The sequence below is a fragment of the Triticum urartu genome, chromosome 3 (genome assembly GCF_003073215.2).
Source record: "Triticum urartu cultivar G1812 chromosome 3, Tu2.1, whole genome shotgun sequence".
NCBI lineage: Eukaryota > Viridiplantae > Streptophyta > Magnoliopsida > Poales > Poaceae > Triticum > Triticum urartu.
In genome coordinates, this window is record NC_053024.1 from 511,811,453 (window position 1) to 511,830,705 (window position 19,253).

General features: G+C 48.1%; 2 protein-coding genes and 1 long non-coding RNA gene across 5 annotated transcripts; 1 reads left to right on the top strand and 2 right to left on the bottom strand.

Annotated features, from left to right (window-relative positions):
* Window positions 1-988: 988 nt before the first annotated feature.
* On the top strand, window positions 989-5,303 carry LOC125544688 (anthocyanidin 5,3-O-glucosyltransferase-like). Of its 3 annotated transcripts, none has more exons than XR_007299604.1 (3): window positions 989-2,514; window positions 3,567-3,734; window positions 3,910-4,187. XR_007299604.1 is itself a non-coding variant. In XM_048708435.1 (3 exons), the coding sequence occupies exons 1-3, from the start codon at window positions 1,004-1,006 to the stop codon at window positions 4,913-4,915; spliced, it is 2,151 nt and encodes a 716-aa protein (XP_048564392.1). In that variant the 5' UTR covers window positions 989-1,003; the 3' UTR covers window positions 4,916-5,303. The 3 variants fall into 3 exon arrangements, 1 of the variants encoding a protein (XP_048564392.1); XR_007299605.1 differs by having other exon boundaries at window positions 3,603-3,734; XM_048708435.1 differs by lacking the exon at window positions 3,567-3,734 and adding an exon at window positions 4,594-5,303 and having other exon boundaries at window positions 3,910-4,227.
* LOC125544689 lies at window positions 4,084-4,883 on the bottom strand. Its single transcript, XR_007299606.1, has 2 exons — window positions 4,614-4,883; window positions 4,084-4,337 (listed from the first exon to the last, which is right to left on the bottom strand). It is a non-coding gene; the product is annotated as an uncharacterized LOC125544689 (long non-coding RNA).
* A 9,659-nt stretch (window positions 5,304-14,962) lies between the features above and the next one.
* LOC125548585 (3-ketoacyl-CoA synthase 6-like) lies at window positions 14,963-16,688 on the bottom strand. The gene has a single exon (XM_048712155.1). It carries the CDS (start codon window positions 16,633-16,635, stop codon window positions 15,166-15,168), a length of 1,470 nt encoding a protein of 489 aa, XP_048568112.1. The 5' UTR covers window positions 16,636-16,688; the 3' UTR covers window positions 14,963-15,165.
* Between the last annotated feature and the right edge of the window lie 2,565 nt (window positions 16,689-19,253).

A 19,253-nucleotide genomic window follows, 5' to 3' on the forward strand; every position in this document is an offset into this window, starting at 1 on the left:
GCCACTTCTTGTTCGCTGCCGCCGACAGCTCTTCCGGCAAGTCACAACCTAGTTCATGGTAATGTCAAGCCCATATTATTAATTATGTACTGTATTGAATTTTCACAAGTACACCAAATTGTTTTGTACAACATTCTGCAATCCATCGTCTACGAATCATTTTTTCAAAAGTCTATCAATTCCTAGTCTCGCAGTATTTTCTAATGGAAACAATAGTCCATCATTTTTTTTGCGTATCATTTCCATCTAATTTGAGTGTTGCTGAATGGGCTAGTAGGTTATTTTACCCTATACTAGTCAGCCCGTAAGACCCTGTATAACTAGTCGATTTTATTGTTAGAGCTAGTTTCTTAGAAGTATCACTAACTGAAAAACCACTGCATATGAGTAAGTCTGTAGCAACCTTGTTTTTATGAAATCAAACTAAACTCTTTTTGTATATAATCAAATTGAGTTCAGTTCAGCTCTGACAAAGAAGATGCTATATCTTGTTTAAAAATTACATTTGTTAAGCGATAAAGAAGACTATATTTTTTGCAATGAGATAGACCCCATTTTAGAAATTGGCATAGGTCCAGTGATTTCAGCGGCCCGGTCCTGAGTGTGCGTGATTCATTCGGCTTTGTAAGAGGGTCACATTATCATGTATCTTTTGGCTGTGTGCTATATTTTTTTTAACAGTATATAGGCACATGTGCTCATATACACGCGCATACACTCATATCTATGAACATACACACGCATATCCTATCCTTATGAACACCTTCAAAAGATTGAGCCGGCATATTATCTTGAAATTTACGAAGTCACCATAGACACCTCGTCCAAAAATAAATGCGAGCACCAAGACTTAAACTCTGATGGATTGGAGATATTACAGTCTATCTAACCATTCAATCACACATTGATTAGAAGAAGAAATATGCCTTTCGACGTGTCGAGGTTACGCTCCGTTGGACGTCATATCACCTTGTAGGTAGGTAGGTACGGGTTGTGGCCAGAAATGAAGCGCATAGCATACTTTATCCTCACGTTCGCTCTGGAAACTGAAAAAATAATCCGTGATCAATTCGTCTTCCCACAGCCACGTCCTAAAATGAAAGAGGCAAACCAAGGAGCCTGCGACAGAGAGTCGCGGAGGACAGTCCTCATGTACCCTGCGCCTGGCGCAGGCCATTTGATCCCCACGGTGGAGTTTGGCAGGCTGCTTGTGTCGCATGGCCTCGCGGTCATCGTCGTTCAGCGTGGCCTTCCGGCCGGCAACGCCACAGCTCCCGCGTCCTCCCTGTACGGCAACGGCGACGCTTCAGCCAGCCCCTTTCTCTCTTTCCACTACATCCCGGAGCCGCCACTCCCGCACGGGGTGCCGGAGGGCGACCATGTGGCCAAGGTTTTCGAGCTTACACGCGCTTCCAACCCTGAGCTCCGTGATTTCCTCCGCGTCACCTCCCCGGCGGCCCTCCTCCTCGACTTCTTCTGCTACAGCGCCGCCGATGTCGCGGCAGAGATCGGCATCCCGGCGTATTTCTTCTTCCTGAGTTGCACGGCCAGCCTGGCTGTATTGCTCCACCTGCCCGTCATCCACGGGCAAAACGATGTGAGCATGCGTGACCTCGGCGGCGAGCTCGTGCACGTGCCTGGCGTCACTCCTATACCGGCGCACGACCTCCCCGCTGCTTTCCTCGATCGGAGCAGCCTGAGCTATAAGCATTTCCTCGCCTTGTCCGAACAGCTGTGCAAGTCGCACGGCGTTATTGTGAACAGCTGCCGATCCCTGGAGCCGCGCGCCACCGACGCCGTCGCCTCCGGCCTCTGCACGCCCCCGGGGCGCACGACACCGCCCTTATTTTGTGTCGGCCCACTGGTACAATCTGCGGAGGTAGCCGAGAAGCAAGGCGAAGAGTGCCTTGCGTGGCTAGACACGCAGCCGAAGGCCAGCGTGCTGTTCCTCTGCTTCGGCAGTATGGGCCGGTTCAGCGCCGAGCAGATCAAGGAGATGGCGGCGGGTCTGGAGATGAGTGGCCAACGGTTCCTCTGGGTCGTACGCAGCCCGCCGGGCGGCAACGAGCAGCCGGGCGAGCCGGAGCTGGACGTGCTGCTCCCGAATGGCTTCCTGGACAGGACTAGGGACAGAGGGCTGGTGGTCACGTCGTGGGCGCCGCAGCGGGAAGTGCTGGCCCACGAAACAGTGGGCGGGTTCGTGACCCATTGCGGGTGGAACTCGGTGCTGGAGGCGGTCATGGCGGGTGTGCCGATGCTGGGGTGGCCGCTGTACGCGGAGCAGCGGATGAACAAGGTATTTTTGGTGGAGGGGATGCAGCTAGGCGTGGCGATGGAACCAGGCCCAGATGGCTTCGTGACGGCAAAGGAGATCGAGGGGAAGGTCACTTGGCTGATGAGTTCTGATGGCGGGAGGGAGCTTCGGGAGCGTACTTTGGTGGCCATGAGAGAGGCAAGGGAGGCCCTCAGCGCCGGTGGGGATTCCACGGCGGCACTTCTGCAGCTCGTGCAAAGGTGGATCATATGACAGGCCTTTTTTTTCCAGTGGTTTGCAGAGATCATATGAGACTATCCACGATGGGAGTAACATAGGTAGTAACACCACACATATCTAGATAGAATAAATGATGTGGCAAATAATAAATAAGAAAAAGAAGAAAATAGTAACATAGTTAGTTACTAGTAGTATGAGTAACATCACACATATCAAGGCAAGATGTGTCTATAGCTTAATAAATGAAGTATTGTATGTTATCACACATATGTTACTCCTCACTATAGTAACATAGTTAGTTATCCAAGGCAAGATAACATGTTTATGTTACTACTCTATGTTACTACTCATTATGGCTAGTCTGATACGCTCTGTTTGCCTGCCCCTGCATGCCAGAGCAGCCACACCTTCACTAATTTGATGTGTCGGTCATGTTCTTTATCAATATTCTCGTCAATGTAATCACACACAATTCTCTTGTATCTTCCTGAGGCAAATGGCCGGTTAATTACATTTCACGCCATTAAATTCGTGCAACCAAATGTACCGCAAGAGTTGGTCTTGTAGATGCAACTCTGAGTGCATACACTCCAGAAACCTTTCGTATTGAGGGTATCATTACAAGTAGTATCCTGCATGTCAACAAGATAATTTTGCTGGGGTGACATACCATTAAATTAACAAAGAAAAAGTTTAATATGTGTTATGCATGACAATGAATGAAGTTGTCTAAAATCTAACATATGATACTATCTGCTAGGGTATTACATGCATGATACTCCCTCCGTTCATAAATATAAAATGTGATATTTTAGTATGTACTACATGAGAGTGGCGTTTTGGTGGCCGAACACCCTGCAGGCAGGAATCTGGCGCCGTGCAGTAGAGCGCTGCGATGCGTGCACACTTATTTTGTCAGATGTATACGGTAGCTGCTAATTTGAAATACATCGGTGCCCTGGGCTGGTGTGCCAGGCTTGTACGTGGGCCTCGGGTGCGCCTTGGATACACAGGCACTTCCTGTGCTTGCTGGGCTCGTTAGAAAACAGCTCATGTAGGTGATGGGTGGCAGGTGCGATATTAATCCTGGGCCCAACTGGCGACGCAGGTGACTTAACGCCCCAGAGCGGTGCTTCTTCCTACCCTCGTCAGTCATTCATCCCCTTCCAGTTCGTGGCTGTGCGGAGCGGCGTTTCGCCATGGATGGCCTCGAGTTCTTCTTTGAGGAAGCAGAATCAGGGTGAGCTCGAATTTCGCTCCCTTTTCCTCGTTGCGTTGCTTGCCCAAGAGAAGGGTGTGTTTATTTGATTTTGGCCTTCAAAATCTTGAAATCGTCTCTGATCTGTCCTTCAGTAATTCTTTCTACGTGATGATGTTTTGGATCTAACTAGGTGAGGATTTTATATCTGCTACAGATTGGTATCCAGGGCTGATGCGGGTGATTTGTTGGGTGGAGGAATCGATGTTGTGGAGTCTGTGGTTGCTTCCATCCATGAAGGGCGCGGGCGCTCCTCTGATGTGATTTCTTCCGAGCCGATGGATGACAGCAGTGCCAAAGAGCAGTTGAGAGTGGTGGGGGCGAATCTCGGGTCATACAACAACGGTGTGAGCGAGGTCGTTGGCGACTCGAACGATGTGAAGGCTCAGAACACTTCCTCTGCATCAATAGGAGAGGAGGGAGATGCAGAAGGCGTCGTTGTCAACAAAACAAAGGCTTCATGTTGGACTCGACGGTAAGAAACACACACTCATATGGTATTGATTTGCTGCTGGAACAGAAATTGTACCTCCAGGACATCGTTTTTTGCTGTAGGGCCAGAAATTTGGAACTCCATCAAATTGCCTGTAGCAAGAGAAAAAACATATACAGAGTTCACCGCCGTGTAGACACAAAAATCATTTTATTTTCAACTCGTTTTGATCATTTTTGCTAGCTGGGGCAACATAATGCTTGCATTCAGTTTTCGTTAAGCTATATCATCTTTTGCTGATTTTCCGTATCAACTGAGAACACATTATTTTGTCAGAAAAACCACTGTTAGAATCGGTCTGTACAAGTAGGAAGTACATGTAACAACGTTTTTTTGGAGGGTATGCAGAGTCAGGATTGGCAACGCACCAGAAGAGAGGGATGCCAACCCAAGCAGAGTCCCTGCCCTCGAGGCTTCGATGAGAGCTTATGCAGAAAACAAGGGTGGCACAGTTGTTAACCCGTCGCTCGGAACTAGCTTTGACACGGTTGAAGAAGCGTATGAATTTTACAACCTATATTCCTGGGAGATGGGGTTTGGCGTTCGGTATGCCAAAAGCAGGTTGAACGTCCATCGAAAAAAGTGCATGCAGGAGTTTGTATGCGCGTGCGCGGTGGGCATGATTCTAGGAAACAAAATGAGGCTTACACTGTCGATCGGGCACTTGTAGAAACGCTTGCCCTCGTTTTCGCCTTCTTTCCGACTGATGTTGGTCTCCACCTGAACCTCGCCGCAGTCCGGGCACATGATGAGCGGCAAGTGCTGGTGCCTTTGCGTGGAACGAACTGAGGATGAAGACGAAGCCATGTCGAGCTTGTTTGGGCAGGGTGCGGCTGCGACGGAGAACCATCTCTCCTATAAATAGCCGGCCAGGCAAAGGCAACGGCAGTATACTTAACGTTCGACTCAAACGGCTCCCTGCCGTAGCCCATGTTGACGGGTCAACTCCGGTGCCGTGTACGTGAGTGCCTGTCTAGATGCTGTGCTGCATTGATGTACCTGACAGTGTACGTGTGCCCGCAATATTTACTTAAAAAGCAAATACGAAGGCTCGGCAACGGTCTCTGGCACGAATACGCTGGAAATACGGTCGCGTATTAATGGCTTGCACCGATCGCCACGAGCAGAGACGGCACTGATTCCGGCCTGCACGGTGCTCGGCCACCAAAGGCCATTTTCTGTACTACATACAAAATAAAATAAATGAACAAACACATCAGAATGTGTCTACGTACATCCGATTTAGAAGAAGAAAATTAAATCATCTTATATTTATGAAAGGGGAGTACTAGACTACTAGTACACGACACTCGTCACTGCGAGCACGAGCAGCTAGTTTATCGTCGGTTCGACGTGGCGCTGTCAGCTGGTCCGACAGCCGTTAGACGGCGCCGTTCGTTCTGTTTCCTCTCGCAACCTAAAAACCCGCTCGGGCGACTAGGGTTTCGCGGTGGACTCGACGGCGGCCGCCAGATTGGATCGGCGGGCCGCACCCAATACTCCGGCGAGGGATGGAGACGGCGTCCGCAAGCGCAAGTAAGGGGGCGACGCCCGAATCCCCTCGGACGGCTAGGGCAAAGCTGGAAGAAGCACTCGGAAAGATGGGTATCACCGAGGAAGAGGCTACACCTCTGATCATCGATGATGCAGATGAGGGCCAACCGAGGAAGTGGTTGATCGCAGGCAAGGTCCTTCACCGCCAGATGCTCCATATTCATACGATCACCAACGCTCTTCGGCCGGCATGGGGTAACCCTAAAGGACTACAGTTCAGATCCACGGGAGATAACACTTTCGCGGCGGAGCTTGATTCCCAGAGAGATCGAGACAGAATTTGGATGGGGTCGCCATGGCACATTAGCAAGCATGCTATCATATTGGCAGATTTTGAGGATCACATGAGGCCCGATGATGTCTCGTTTGACCGCCTCCACATGTGGATTAGAGTGCCCAATTTGCCATATAATCTCAGGAACGAGGCATGGGGCAAGCTGATTGCGCAACAGATTGACAAGGAAGCTTCACTGGTCCAGTTTGATCACGTGGGTGGATTCCTGAGAGCAAGGGTCTCGATAGATGTCAATAAACCTCTTCGGAGGTGGATCTTGATCAACTCGGCCAAGAGGAAGAAGGAGGAGGCTTATGATATTCAGTATGAACATGTGCCCCACTTCTGTTTCTCTTGTGGCCGCCTGGGGCACAATGATGCCTTCTGCCCCACTCTGGGGCCTAGAGACAAGAATGGTGAACTTCCTTTTGGAGTGAAGCTGCGGGCACCGGAGGAAAGGAAGAAACCTTCATCCGGAGAGTATGAACAATCCTCGGGCCCGAGCAGCAGGCGTGAATCAAAGAACTCGAGCAACGCGGCGGACCCCCCCCCCCCCCCCCCCAAGGTGACCTCCCCTGTCAAAAATCGGTCACGAGTAAAACGCAAAGAGGCACCTCAAAAGGTGTATCGCTCGGTTGTGCGGGCCCTCCTCCTCACCAATGGCGACAATAATGTGCTTGGGACAAAAGGTGCAGCCTTTGGAGAGGTAGACCGTGAAGAGGAAGGTGAGGAGGGTGTGGGGGAGAGGGAAACCAAGAAGAAGAAACCAACACCTGAAAATTCGGCAGCCTCTGCAGGACAGAGCTGCCCGTCCCAATGAGTATCCTTAGTTGGAATTGCCGGGGGCTTGGGAACCCTGAGGCAATTTGTGAGCTTCGCAATGTGGTGAAGCAAGAAGGGCCCATCCTCGTCTTTGTCATGGAAACAAAGGTGAGGGCTGCAAGGGTGGAAAACCTGAAGTTCAGTTTAGGTTTTGATGGATGTTTTGCGGTGGACAGTGTGGGGTTGAGTGGTGGCATCGGACTTTTTTGGTCCAAGGATGTATCGGTCAGCCTAACAAATTATAGTACTGGCCACATAGATGTTGTGGTGCAGAAACGGAATCAAGGTGCAACGGAGTGGAGATTCACCAGCTTCTATGGTGCTCCAAGAGCTAGTGATCGTCACAACAGTTGGCGACTTTTACGTACCCTGCTCATGTCCCCTCATGGAGCATGGGTTTGCATGGGAGACTTTAATGAAACACTGTATGGGGATGAACACTTCAGCTGGGCAGCCCGGCCAGAATGGCAGATGAGAGCGTTTTGTGAAGTAATCGAAGAGTGTGCCTTCCAAGATTTGGGATGGACAGGGGTTCCCTACACTTGGGATAATCGACAGGCGGGAGATGCTAATGTTAAAGCCCGCATCGACCGCGCCTTTGCCAATGAGGCTTTCCGGCAAATGTACGGACACACACAGGTTCGGCACATTAGTGCAGCGGAATCAGACCACTGCTTTGTGAATCTAGTGTTCTCGGAGCAGCGGGGGAATGGGAGTTCTATAGGGACCCGACCCTTTCGTTATGAAAACGTTTGGCAAACGCACCGCGAGTATGAAACAGTGGTGGCGGAGTGTTGGAAAGGCCAGCACCGTGCACCTGATCTGCAAGGAGTTCTTGACTCCTTGAACACAATGCAAGACAGGCTTGCACCTTCGGGGCAGAAAGAGTTTGGATGCCTTGCAAGGACAGTTCGAAAGCTCCGACAACGGTTGGAGAAACTACGGAAACAATCTGTAGGGCGAGGACCCTCTGATGAGGAGAAGAGTACCATGCTGAAATTAGGGGAAGCCTTACGGCAGGAGGAGATTTGGCAGCGGCAGCGGTCACGCGTGCTGTGGTTGAGAGATGGCGACCGTAACTCCGCATATTTTCAAGCCCAAGCAAAGCGGAGGCAGAGGATGAATAAGATCATGGGTCTTCGGAGAGCAGACGGATCGGTTTGTGTGAATGCACAAGAGGATAAGCCGAAAATTATGGGTTTCTACCAACAGCTTTATACATCGCAGGGTATCTCTGATCCCAGCGAGTTATTATCACATGTACCTGCCCGCGTCACGCCAGGCATGGATTTGGCTATGGAAAAGCCTTTCGAACCAGCCGAGGTGCGTAAGGCTCTGTTTCAGATGCATCCATCAAAGGCACCAGGAGTCGATGGATTCACAGTGGGTTTTTTCCAGAAGCATTGGAAACTTCTTGGCGATGAGGTGACCACTGCGGTTCTGGGATTTTTGAATGGTGGGGAGCTACCAGTGGGCTTGAACGACACCTCGATCACACTCATCCCCAAGGTGCGTAACCCACAAACCATCTCACAGTATCGACCTATCTCGTTATGCCCGGTTCTGTACAAGTTGGCTGTCAAGGTCATCATCAACAGGATGCGGAATTTCATGGATGAACTCATCAGCGAGGAGCAAAGCTCTTTCGTCCCCGGACGCCTCATTACTGACAATGTTCTAGTTGCATTCGAAAGCATTCATGCCATGCGGCGAAGGAGGAAGGGGAAGAATTACTCTTGCGCAATCAAACTTGATATGATGAAAGCTTACGACAGAGTTGAATGGAGTTATTTGGAAGCTATCCTATCCAAGATTGGTTTTGGCGCAGACCTTGTCAGACTTGTTATGAAGTGTGTGACATCAGTGCGCTTCTCAGTATGAGTTAATGGAGAACTATTGCCTTTCTTCAACCCATCTCGGGGTTTGCGGCAGGGCTGCCCGATGTCGCCGTTTCTTTTTCTACTCTGTGCAGAAGGATTTTCTTCCTTGCTCAAACATTATGGCACAGTGGATAGAGGGATTTGAGTCAACTATCACGCCCCTTGGGTAAATCATCTGCTCTTCACAGATGATAGCCTCATGTTCATGAAGGCTGATACTAAGAGTGCGAACAGATTGAATGCGATTTTGCGCATCTATGGTAGTGCCTCTGGTCAGCGTGTGAATAGAGAGAAGAGTGCCATCTTCTTCAGTCCAAACACCCCACTTGATCAGCGACAGCTTATCAAAACCACCATTGATGTACATGCTGAAACTTTCAGCGAGCGTTACCTTGGTCTCCCAACAGCCGTGGGCAGGGTCACCAGCGGCACATTTGAACATATAAGGGAAAGATCAAGAAGTTGCATGCAGGGATGGTCAGAGAGATTGTTTGCGTGTGCGGGAAGGGAAACTCTGATTAAATCCATCGCGCAAGCCATCCCCACATTTAGCATGAGTGTGTTTCTGTTGACAAAGAAGGTATGCAAGAGCTTAACGACTTGCATGGCCAAGTTCTAGTGGAGTAGCTCCATTGATAAACGTGCTTTACACTGGATATCATGGAAGAAGCTTGCAACACCTAAGTGCAAAGGAGGAATGGGTTTTCGGGACCTTCATCTTTTCAACTTAGCAATGCTTGGCAAACAAGGCTGGCGGCTTATGACAAATCCTAACACCTTGTGTGGCCGAGTTCTGAAAGGAAAATATTACCCCAATTCTGATTTCATGCAGGCTTCAGCACCGGGCTCCTCCTCGGCGACTTGGAGGGCGATTATCGCCGGGCAGGACGCTGCGAACGGGGCTCATTATGAGGGTCGGCGACGGATCTTCTATATCCGCGTGGTCTGACCCATGGGTGCCCGGCATAGCCAACTTTATTCCCACTCCCAGGATAGCAGATTTGGTGTCAAAGGTCAGTGATCTTATTGATACGGATAACTGGACATGGCAGCGGGATCTTATTCAAGAGACATTCCAGCCATCCGATGCGGCAGCAATATTGAACATTCCTTTGAGAACCGGTGGTGGCGAGGACTTTTTAGCATGGGCACATGATGTTTCAGGCAACTATACCATTAAATAGGCGTACCGAGCTCTAGTGACTCGCGACGAGCGTCAAGCTCAAGAGGAAGGGCAGGATACCGGAACTCCAATCGATGAGCAACATGTATGGGACAAGCTGTGGAAACTTAAGGTGCTGCCCAAGGTCAGGGTATTTTTTTGGCGGGCGCTGAGAGGCATTTTACCTGATGAATGCACTTTGCTACATCGACACGTGCGAGAACAAGGAACTTGCAAGCTTTGCTTGGCTTATGATGAGGACTTGGAACATGCTCTACTTAGATGCAGCCATGCAAAGCAGTTTTGGGAAGAGGCCGAGCAGCTGTTCGACTTCGACATGCCCACACTCCAACCCCTCACCTGGGCAAAGGATGTCATCTGCAGCGACACACTCACCACCAGGGATCGCTCGATACTAGTCTCGGTGATGTGGTCTATATGGCACTCAAGGAACAAGCTGACTCATGGCGAGGACAAGCTTGATCCGGTGACCTCGGTCCGCTGCACGAGGGAGACACTAGCGCTCCTGGACATTCCCTGGCAGCAGGCGCTAATGTTGCCGGGACACGGTTGGCGCCCTCCAGACCCCGGATTCATCAAGATCAACACGGACGCAGCCATACATCTTGATGGCGGCAAGGGTAGTGCATGAGGCGTCGCTCGCTCCCCGACCGCCTTCCAAGGAGCGTGGAGCAAGCCCTATCCTGGGGTAACAAATCCCCTCATAGCTGAAGCTTTGGCGGTGAGGGACGGCATGATCTTCGCTAAACTAAGGGGCTTCTCAAACGTCATCATGGAGACGGACTCTCTGGAGGTTGTAAACCTTTGGGCAACTCGTCACGACTCCCGTTCGGTCGTGGCTCCTATTTTGTTAGATATTGGAGAGCTTACCACTTGTTTTTCATCTTTTGATATTTGTCATGTTGTAAGATCAGCTAATGGGCCTGCTCACATCTGTGCTAAGCATGCTTGCACGATTGACAGGACCGATAGTTGGCTCGATAACACTCCCGGTTTCCTGGTCAGTGCCATGTTGGCGGAATGCCCAGCGAATACCTTCAATCAATAAAGCTCTCTATTAGCCTGCAAAAAAAAGTTTATCGTCGGTTCATGTCATTTCGTAGCCGGCAAAAATTCACAGGGAAACCAGGTGCGGGAGCACACACCTGCCCGGCCCTACCAAGTCGTCCGATTGCTTTGCGATCCGTAAAGTGGTTGGATCCCGCAAAAGAGCACAATAAGGTTTAAGTTCTAACTTTTGAAATTTACGATTTTGTCGGTCACTTCATGGTTGAAACTAAGCTTATGTTTTTGTCGGTCGCAGGTACTACAATTTATGATTTTGTCGGTCGCTCGTAGTAAGTTTCAACTTTTGAAACTTAACAAAAAATTAAAAATTCATCAAAATGTATTCAAAATGAATCTCATTCGGAATCCTTTCTCACGAGAAACACAAATATGGAAACATAATTAATTTTATTTTTTTTGTTCAAGATATAAATTTTATGAAAATCAGGAGCCAAAACAAAAATCAAGCGTGAGGGGCTCGGTGCCCCCGCACCTGCGTGCCACAAATCCTCTCCCTCATGAGGGCAAGTACAGTAAGGTACAGTCAGCAGACTGTAAGGAGTAAAATAACATTTCTATGCTTAGTTGGAGGGGAGAGGATAAGAGAGAGCACGTAAGCGGGCTCTCATGCAAGAGCCAGCTACGTGCTCCTAGTCACTATGTGAGAGTGAAAGATGAGTCATGTATTAATAAAGTAGCACATATCTATAGCTAATTGTTATACATGTTTGACATGACATTTTCTTATAGCCAACAGTTGGCTAACTATTAACAATGCTCTGTTTCTCAAAAAAAAAAAACAATGCTCTGACCGGGCCATGAGTAGGTAGCATTCTTAAAGTGCAACGTGGACACAATTAAGGACCTTACAGTTTCGAATGCCCACTTGCCCGTGGATCCATCCCATCGTTCTTTTTAATGCGGAACATTGCCGGTCGACTCCATTACCAAACACGCCAGCAATCGTAAAAAGAGAGGTGGGTGAGTGCTCGTTTTTAAACCATAACATGGACACGTTCTACTGTTTTCGCCGTGGCCAAACGATGGTTCTACGTGTTCCGTTTTCAAAACCAAGCAAAGTAATAATTCATGGGGCGATCGGGCACGCGCGTGACCCAATGGGACGACGAGAGCTCCATTGTCCCAACTTGCGCGATGAGGCGGCCGGGGTCTGGACCAGTGGGGCAACATTAACACTTGCAAGGATGGTCGGATCGAGCACGCTACCTCGATCGAGATCCCAGCTCGCCGCCACTAGCTAGCTGCGAGCATTCATGCGTGTGTGCATGTTTGACTGTTCCCCCACGTCCGCCTGTTCGGTATAGCGCCCTCCACCACTCTGGAGTCTGGATCCGGCATGGCCGTGGATACTACCTGCACCCGTCCACTAGGGATTTATATCGTATGCAGACCCGATCTAAAGACTTGCCTACCTAGTGTGCTGTTCATGCGTGCATGTCATGGGCCGCTTTATTATTTTGGATCTACAAGGTGGCACCATTTCTCCGATAGACTGTTCCTCTCTTTTCTCCCTCTCTTGTTTATCAAACGTTCTTCTCCTCCGTTGTTTTATGAAACGCAAGAAATATTATCGCCTCCTTATTTTCATATAAGTTGGACTTAATTAGTGAGCCATCTTACGTATATCCATACAGCGCGATGTACACGGGGCAGTGAGAGCATGTGTGGGTCGTCCGTGAAAAGCTATATCGCACAAAAAGACATCCCTTCCAATTCATGCTACTATTCATCGGTGTTTTGTTAAGGTTTGCGTCCTGCTGAAAAAGACGAAACGACGGCGGCCCCTGAAGATGGATTAGGGTTCTCCTCATCTAGGTCTCGTCCCTACGGTGTGACTAGCATCATCGGTGGGCGTGTGGATGTGTGTCTCCGACGGATCTGTCCTTGATGGATTTGCTCGGAGCTGGTCGTTGTCCGTCTACGTTCATGTGTTTTCAGTTTGGATCGTTCCGATCTACGTTACTCTTCATCGACGGCGGTTGCTGTTCGCTGTGCTGGTTCTATGTGGCCTTAGCACGACGACTTTACGACTCTCTACTACAACAAGTTTTGCCGTGCTCCGGCGAGGGAGGGACAATGACGGTGGCGCGTCTTCGACTCACTTCAGTCCTTATAGTCGTCGCCACTGGCGGAGCTACGTGTTACAAAAAGAGGCTACGGCCCGCCCAGCCGGTAGCAAATGCACTGGAGGATTGAGGGTAGGCTGAGCTGTGAGAGAGAAAAATAGTGGATTCCTTTGTACTGCCACGCCCACCTTTGACAGCGTAGCTCCGCCACTGGTCGCCGCTAGGTGGTCTACGGATCTATCTGTAATTTTTATTATTTTTGTTGTTTGTTGTACGGCCATGATTGAACATGAATAGATTGAAAGTTTCTCGTAAAAAAAAGTTTTGCCCGATCCGGCGAGGGAAGAACGACGACGGCGGCATGCCTTCTACTCCATTCGGTGCGATGTATTGCCATGATTAAAAAGGAATAGATCAGAAGTTTTCGCGTAGAAAAAAACATCTCTTGAAATCTGAGAGCATTCCTAGTGGCTTGTCTAAATTTGAGGCCTCCCTTGGTTTGAAGAAATTTCATAGGAATTTTAGAGGATAGGATTTTTATAGGATTTTTTTCCTTTAGAGCCCTTTGGTTCATAGGAATAGATTCATATTCCTCCGTAGGATTGGTTCCTATCCTCCACATTTCATAGGAAAATAAAAATGAGCCTAGACTCAATGGAAAATTTTCTTTGGTGTCAACCAAATGACATCTCGTTTCCTATTCCTACTCATAGGATTTGAGATACATGACATTTCATTTCCTACAAAATTCATATTCCTATGGTAATCCTATCCTATGAACCAAAAGAGGCCTAATAGTCTATATCTACATATACACACAATGGTGTAAAAAGATTTTCTTTTAGACAACCTAAGTTTTCCAGCGGATTGTCTATATACATGATGTCTATATTCTCTTTCATATATTTTAATAGTATCTTATAGCAGCTATATTTTCTAAAAATCTTATGTTGGTCATTTATGAGTTGTTCTCATTTATTTTTTTCATCCGCAAGACATATAAAGGAGAAAATAAACCAGCCGCGAAATTATTTTAGGTTCAACACTAACAACACCCTATATAATTTACGAGAAATAAACAATAGCAACAGGTTCAACCCTGATGAGGCGACGGTCCAGGCGCAACGACCTCCGTGTCCAGCGCCGGCGCGGCCGCCTCCCTGCCGACGTCCTCCAATTGCTCCGAGTTGGTGAATGGCTGAGCTCATGAGCCAACATTTTTGGTTTAGACATTGTGGCTTGGTTGTCCAAATGTGGACGGCGGGTAGCTAGTTTGGACATTGTCTAAATTTTAGATGACGCAATAGACAAGTCACTGAAGACGTTTTTTGGCATGTGGTAGTCTAAATTTGATATAGACCACCATTTACACAAGCCACTAGAGATGCTTTTAAAGATATACTTTCAAATTGAGTATTAGCCTGCTTCTACAACATTGCAACATAGGATGCCATAACCAACACTTTATTAAATAAGTGCAGTACAACAATGCCGTGAGCAGCGCATGCACGCCGAGCGAGTTTTCAAACAAAGGTGTACTGCCTTCGCCGACACTCGTTGCTCCATACTTTAACAGTTGAAGCCAGTGTTATCCTGCTGGAAGACACGACCGAATGCAAAAACTTAACCATATATCCACAATTCCACACACGTGCTGCACAAACATATTTTAAATTTTTTTATTCGCAAAAATAACAGTTATTTTAGTATCTTGAAACAATAATGCTACACGCACGGACTAATACGGGCGTTTACGGGGCGTGACGTTTTTTTTGCTAGCGTCGCGCCCCGTAAACGCCCGTATTAGTCCGTGCGTGTAGCATTATTGATCTTGAAATTACAAAGTTGTAGTCGGTGAGCCGTGTACACGTACAGAACGGACTTCAATATTGTGGGATTCAATCAATAATTAATACAAATACATCAAATCAACATCATTGGCCTGTACTTTTAGCCTACTGGTACTAAGTAAGGTATGAAGCTAGGATTCCTTAAACCCTTCCCCATGCGACATGATCCAAATCTAGACAGGTATACAATGCACGTAAATTAAGTGCAGCAGAGAGCTCCCCCTCACATGTCCTTGTCGATTTCGGGCAGCTGCACGGGGTAGCGGGCGACGCACTCGGCCCACGGCCCGTCGGCGTCGCCGGCCGGCTTGACGCACTCCCACGAGACACTGTTGCAGTCGAATCCGGCGCCGAAGGAGATCATCCACACCCTGTCGTCCTTCTTCATCCGCCCCTTGGCCTCCAGGTACGCCAGCTCGTACAGGACCGAGCTGCTGGACGTGTTGCCGAACCTGTGCAGCGTCATCCGCGACGCCTCCACGTCGTCGTCGGAGAGGCCGAGGCCGTCCTGAACCTCGTCGATCACTCCACGCCCGCCCGCGTGGATGCAGATGTGCTCGAACGCAGTGCGGAAGTCCGGGCGATACAGCCTCACCTTGGCGCGCCCTCTTAGGAGCCTCCGCTTGAGCAGGGACAGCGCGACGAGGAGCTGCTCCGTGGCCGGCAGGACGAGGGGCCCGAAAGCCGCGATGTTGTTCTTGAGCGCGTAGCCGGCGGTGGTGGCGAGGTCCTTGGAGAGGCGGATGCCGGTGTTCCCCTTGTCGTCCTCCTCCTGGAACACGCAGCGGTAGTCCGCGTCCCGTGCGGCGGTGACGGTGCGCACCACGCGCCGGAGACGAAACCGCGCCTCACTCGCGGAGTTGGAGAGGATCATGGCCGCGGCGCCCATGCGGAAGAGGCAGTTGGGCAGCAGCATCGCACGCTCCGTGCCCACGTAGTACTGCGACGAGAGGATCTCCGTGGACACTATCAGCACGCGCGTGCCTGGCGGCGCCACCTGGAGGATTTTCCTGGCGAGGCCGACGGAGACGAGCCCAGCGCTGCAACCCATCCCCGACAGGTTCATGATCTTCACGTCGGAGCGGAGCTTGTACTTGTTGACGACCATGTCAGCAAACACCGGAACCGGCGTGAAGATGCTGCAGTTGACGATGAGCACGTCGATGTCGGCTGGCTTGATGACGGCCGTCTTGGCGAACACGTCGTCGACGGCGGCGAAGATGACCAGCTCGGCCTCGTCCCGGGACGCCTTGAGGCTGCGGTCCGGGGGCATGTAGTGGTACGCGTCCGGCACGCATGTCTCCTCGCCGAGCCCGGAGCGCTCGAGCAGCCGCATCGCGAAGGCGACGCTCTCCTCGTCGACGAGGTACGGCATGAGGTGCGCATGCTCCAGACACGTGGCGAACGGCGTGCGGTAGCAGGGCTTGGGCCGGAAGCAGCCGTACTCCACGAGGTACACATCCCGCAGCCGCCGCATGCGCCGCATCTTCTCCATGGCCGCCGCCAGGATCGCCGCCATGAAGACGTAGACACGCGGCAAGGCGAGCATCTGGTCTAGGATCTCTTCGGGGCGAATGGGCCACGCCCTCCCGACCACGGCGGCAGCGACGGCCACCGCCAAGACCCCCAAGAAGTTGTCCACGACAAGTCGGCTCACCATCATGAGGAATTTGACGTGAGGTGACGAGCCCATCGCGTGTATGTCCTCTTCCTCGTAGTTGGACTAACTGGACAAATGTGATGTGAGAGCGGGGAGAGGCCATGGTGTGGTTTAAAAGGCGCGCGAGACGTGGGCATTTCCGGAAGTGAGGATAAGTTCTATGGTAGAAGAGTGTACTACTAAAATCCTGGTGCTTGTATTTATTCTGAATTTATTCTAAGATTTCCGACGATGCGCATTCAGTGGGAGGAGACGTTTCCGTCGACGATGAGGTGTCTACGGTGACTTCATAAATTTCAAAATGATATGTCGGTTCAGGGGGTGTTTGTTTCCAGAGACTTTTTTGTGTAGGGACTAGAAAAAGTCCCACTTAGAGACTTTTTTACCAAACAGGAGGGACTTTTTAGGGACTAAATTAGGCATTTGGAACTAAATGAAGAAGACTCTCAAGGAGAATCTTTTTTGGGACTTTTTAGAACTTTTCCAACAATGCCCCTCCATGCATTTAATGGCCCGCCATCCCATGGTGTTGTTTGATTGTTATTTTTCTATATACTAGGGGCAATATGGTCATTTAATAACCTCTAGGAAGGGATTAGGAACTTTGTAGTCTCTGCAAACAAACAGGGAAGGACTTTTTAAGGACTAGAGACTTTTTAGTTGGGACTAGAAAAAGTCCTAGGACTTATGAACCAAACAGGGCCTCAGTCTTTCAAAGATACTCATAGAAATAGGATGTGCGTGCAAAAATGCTAGATCAACGGACAATTAGGGGAATCAACAGACCCTCCTAACCAACTAAACTTGCCCCCCCCCCCTCCCCCTGATTTTCAGGGTGGGGTGGGGCCTCTCCCTCCCCCTTGATCCAATTACAGATTGCCAACTAATCCTCACCCTGTAAAATGCCCGTAATTGTCTGTTGATATAGTATTGCCGGATGTGCATGTCTGTTTATAAGGATAAGTGTACGCTTATGTACACGAATGTTTGTATTTGTACTGATGTTAAAAAAAAAAAGAGTGTTCTACTAAAATGGGGCCGGAGCAGCAGCCGCAATCGGCAACCATGCCAGCGAATAGTTTAAATGTGTTGCCCAACACACATAAGAAAAGAACCGGCCTGCCGTCACACAGGTCCGCTTTTCTCCGAGTGACTTGTGATTTCAGGATTTACATTACATCGTCAGCTGCTTCTGCTTGCCTATACGGGCTGGCCATGACGATGGTCATTAAAGAGCACCATTGTCATTCATGCATGATTGTCTCTACTACCACCTCTCTCTCAATTTACAGAGCGTGCGTGTGTCCCTAAGTCATTAATTTGACCAACCTAATACAAGTCATATATTACAAAAAATATATCAATATAAACTTCAGATGTTCTATTTTCAAACCGTATAATTTTTATATTATATAGTTTATATTAAGGTGATAAAATTAACAACCTAGGTATACGCGTAGTAATTCACTTGAGCTATATGTAAGTACCCTGAATTTAAATTTGGGCCAGTCAATTTTTTGGCCGATGATTCTTAATCTAAGATTTGTGATTTTTTTCTCGGCTGTTCTTTGAGTTGGGTTTCTTTTAGACAACTTTGAGTTGGGTTTTGCTATATTTTTGACTGGCAACATATATTTGGTCAGTCAAGTTGCTATTGGGCTGAAGCCCATTACCTGTACCTCCTAGCACATCCCTCTTTCCCTTTGTTTTTTTCTCTGTTTTTCAGTTTTTATGTGTTTGTCCTTTTTTTGCTTTATTAGTTGGTTTTATTTCTTTTTTCCTTTGTAGGTATTTATGGAATCTTGGGTGTGTGTAAATATATACACAATCTATGTATGTGCAAAATCACACTATTATATGATTGTTGTTTGCATTCTACAAAAGTACAATTTTGGTGCAAAGTTGTGTGTAAGTTTTTTTCCCTTTTCTTAGTATCTTTATTCTTAAAGAGTAATACCAATGGCACTAGTCATTGTTCCGTATACAATTTTATTATTTTGATTTTTTATTATTTCATATTTTTTCTTTTTAAGGTAATACCAATGCCACTACTTCATTCCTTTTCTTAGGATTTTTTTGGCCAAATTTCAACTATTATATGCTTATTCTTTCAAAAACGCAAGTTTTGTGTATATTGTGTGTAAATTTTGTCATTCTTTGTTTTAGATTTGTTTTCATTTTCTTTCGGGTCATACCAATGTCACCAATTCATTCTTCATTTGAAATCTCATTATTTTAATTTTGCTTTAGTTGTTATTTTGTTGTATTTCTTATTAAAGGGCAATACCAATACCACTAATTTATTTTTTCTTATAATACTTCATTATTTTGTTTTTTGTTATTGTTTTATTTATTTCTTCTTTCAGACTAAAATCAATGCCACTAATTCATTCCTTCTAGTGTTTTTTGTGTGAAAATTCCACTTTCATATGCTTATTCTTGCACATTATAGAAAAGTGCAATTTTTGTGTATATCATGTGCAATTGTTTCATTTGTTTTCTTTTTTAATTTTTCTCCTCTAAAGGGCAATACAATGTCATTAATTCATTCTTCCTTAGAAAACTTCATTGTTTTGATTTTTTTAATTTCATTTGCCTTGTTCTTAAAGGGTAATAATAATGCCACTAATTCATTATTCCTTAGAAAACCT

Coding starts and splice junctions, on each gene's coding strand:
- LOC125544688 (XM_048708435.1), top strand. CDS start 1,004: ATGAAGCGCATAGCATACTTTATCCTCACGTTCGCTCTGGAAACTGAA. Junction 2,515..3,909: donor CTTCTGCAGCTCGTGCAAAG/GTGGATCATATG, acceptor TATCTGCTACAG/ATTGGTATCCAGGGCTGATG. Junction 4,228..4,593: donor GCTTCATGTTGGACTCGACG/GTAAGAAACACA, acceptor GAGGGTATGCAG/AGTCAGGATTGGCAACGCAC.
- LOC125548585 (XM_048712155.1), bottom strand. CDS start 16,635: ATGGGCTCGTCACCTCACGTCAAATTCCTCATGATGGTGAGCCGACTT.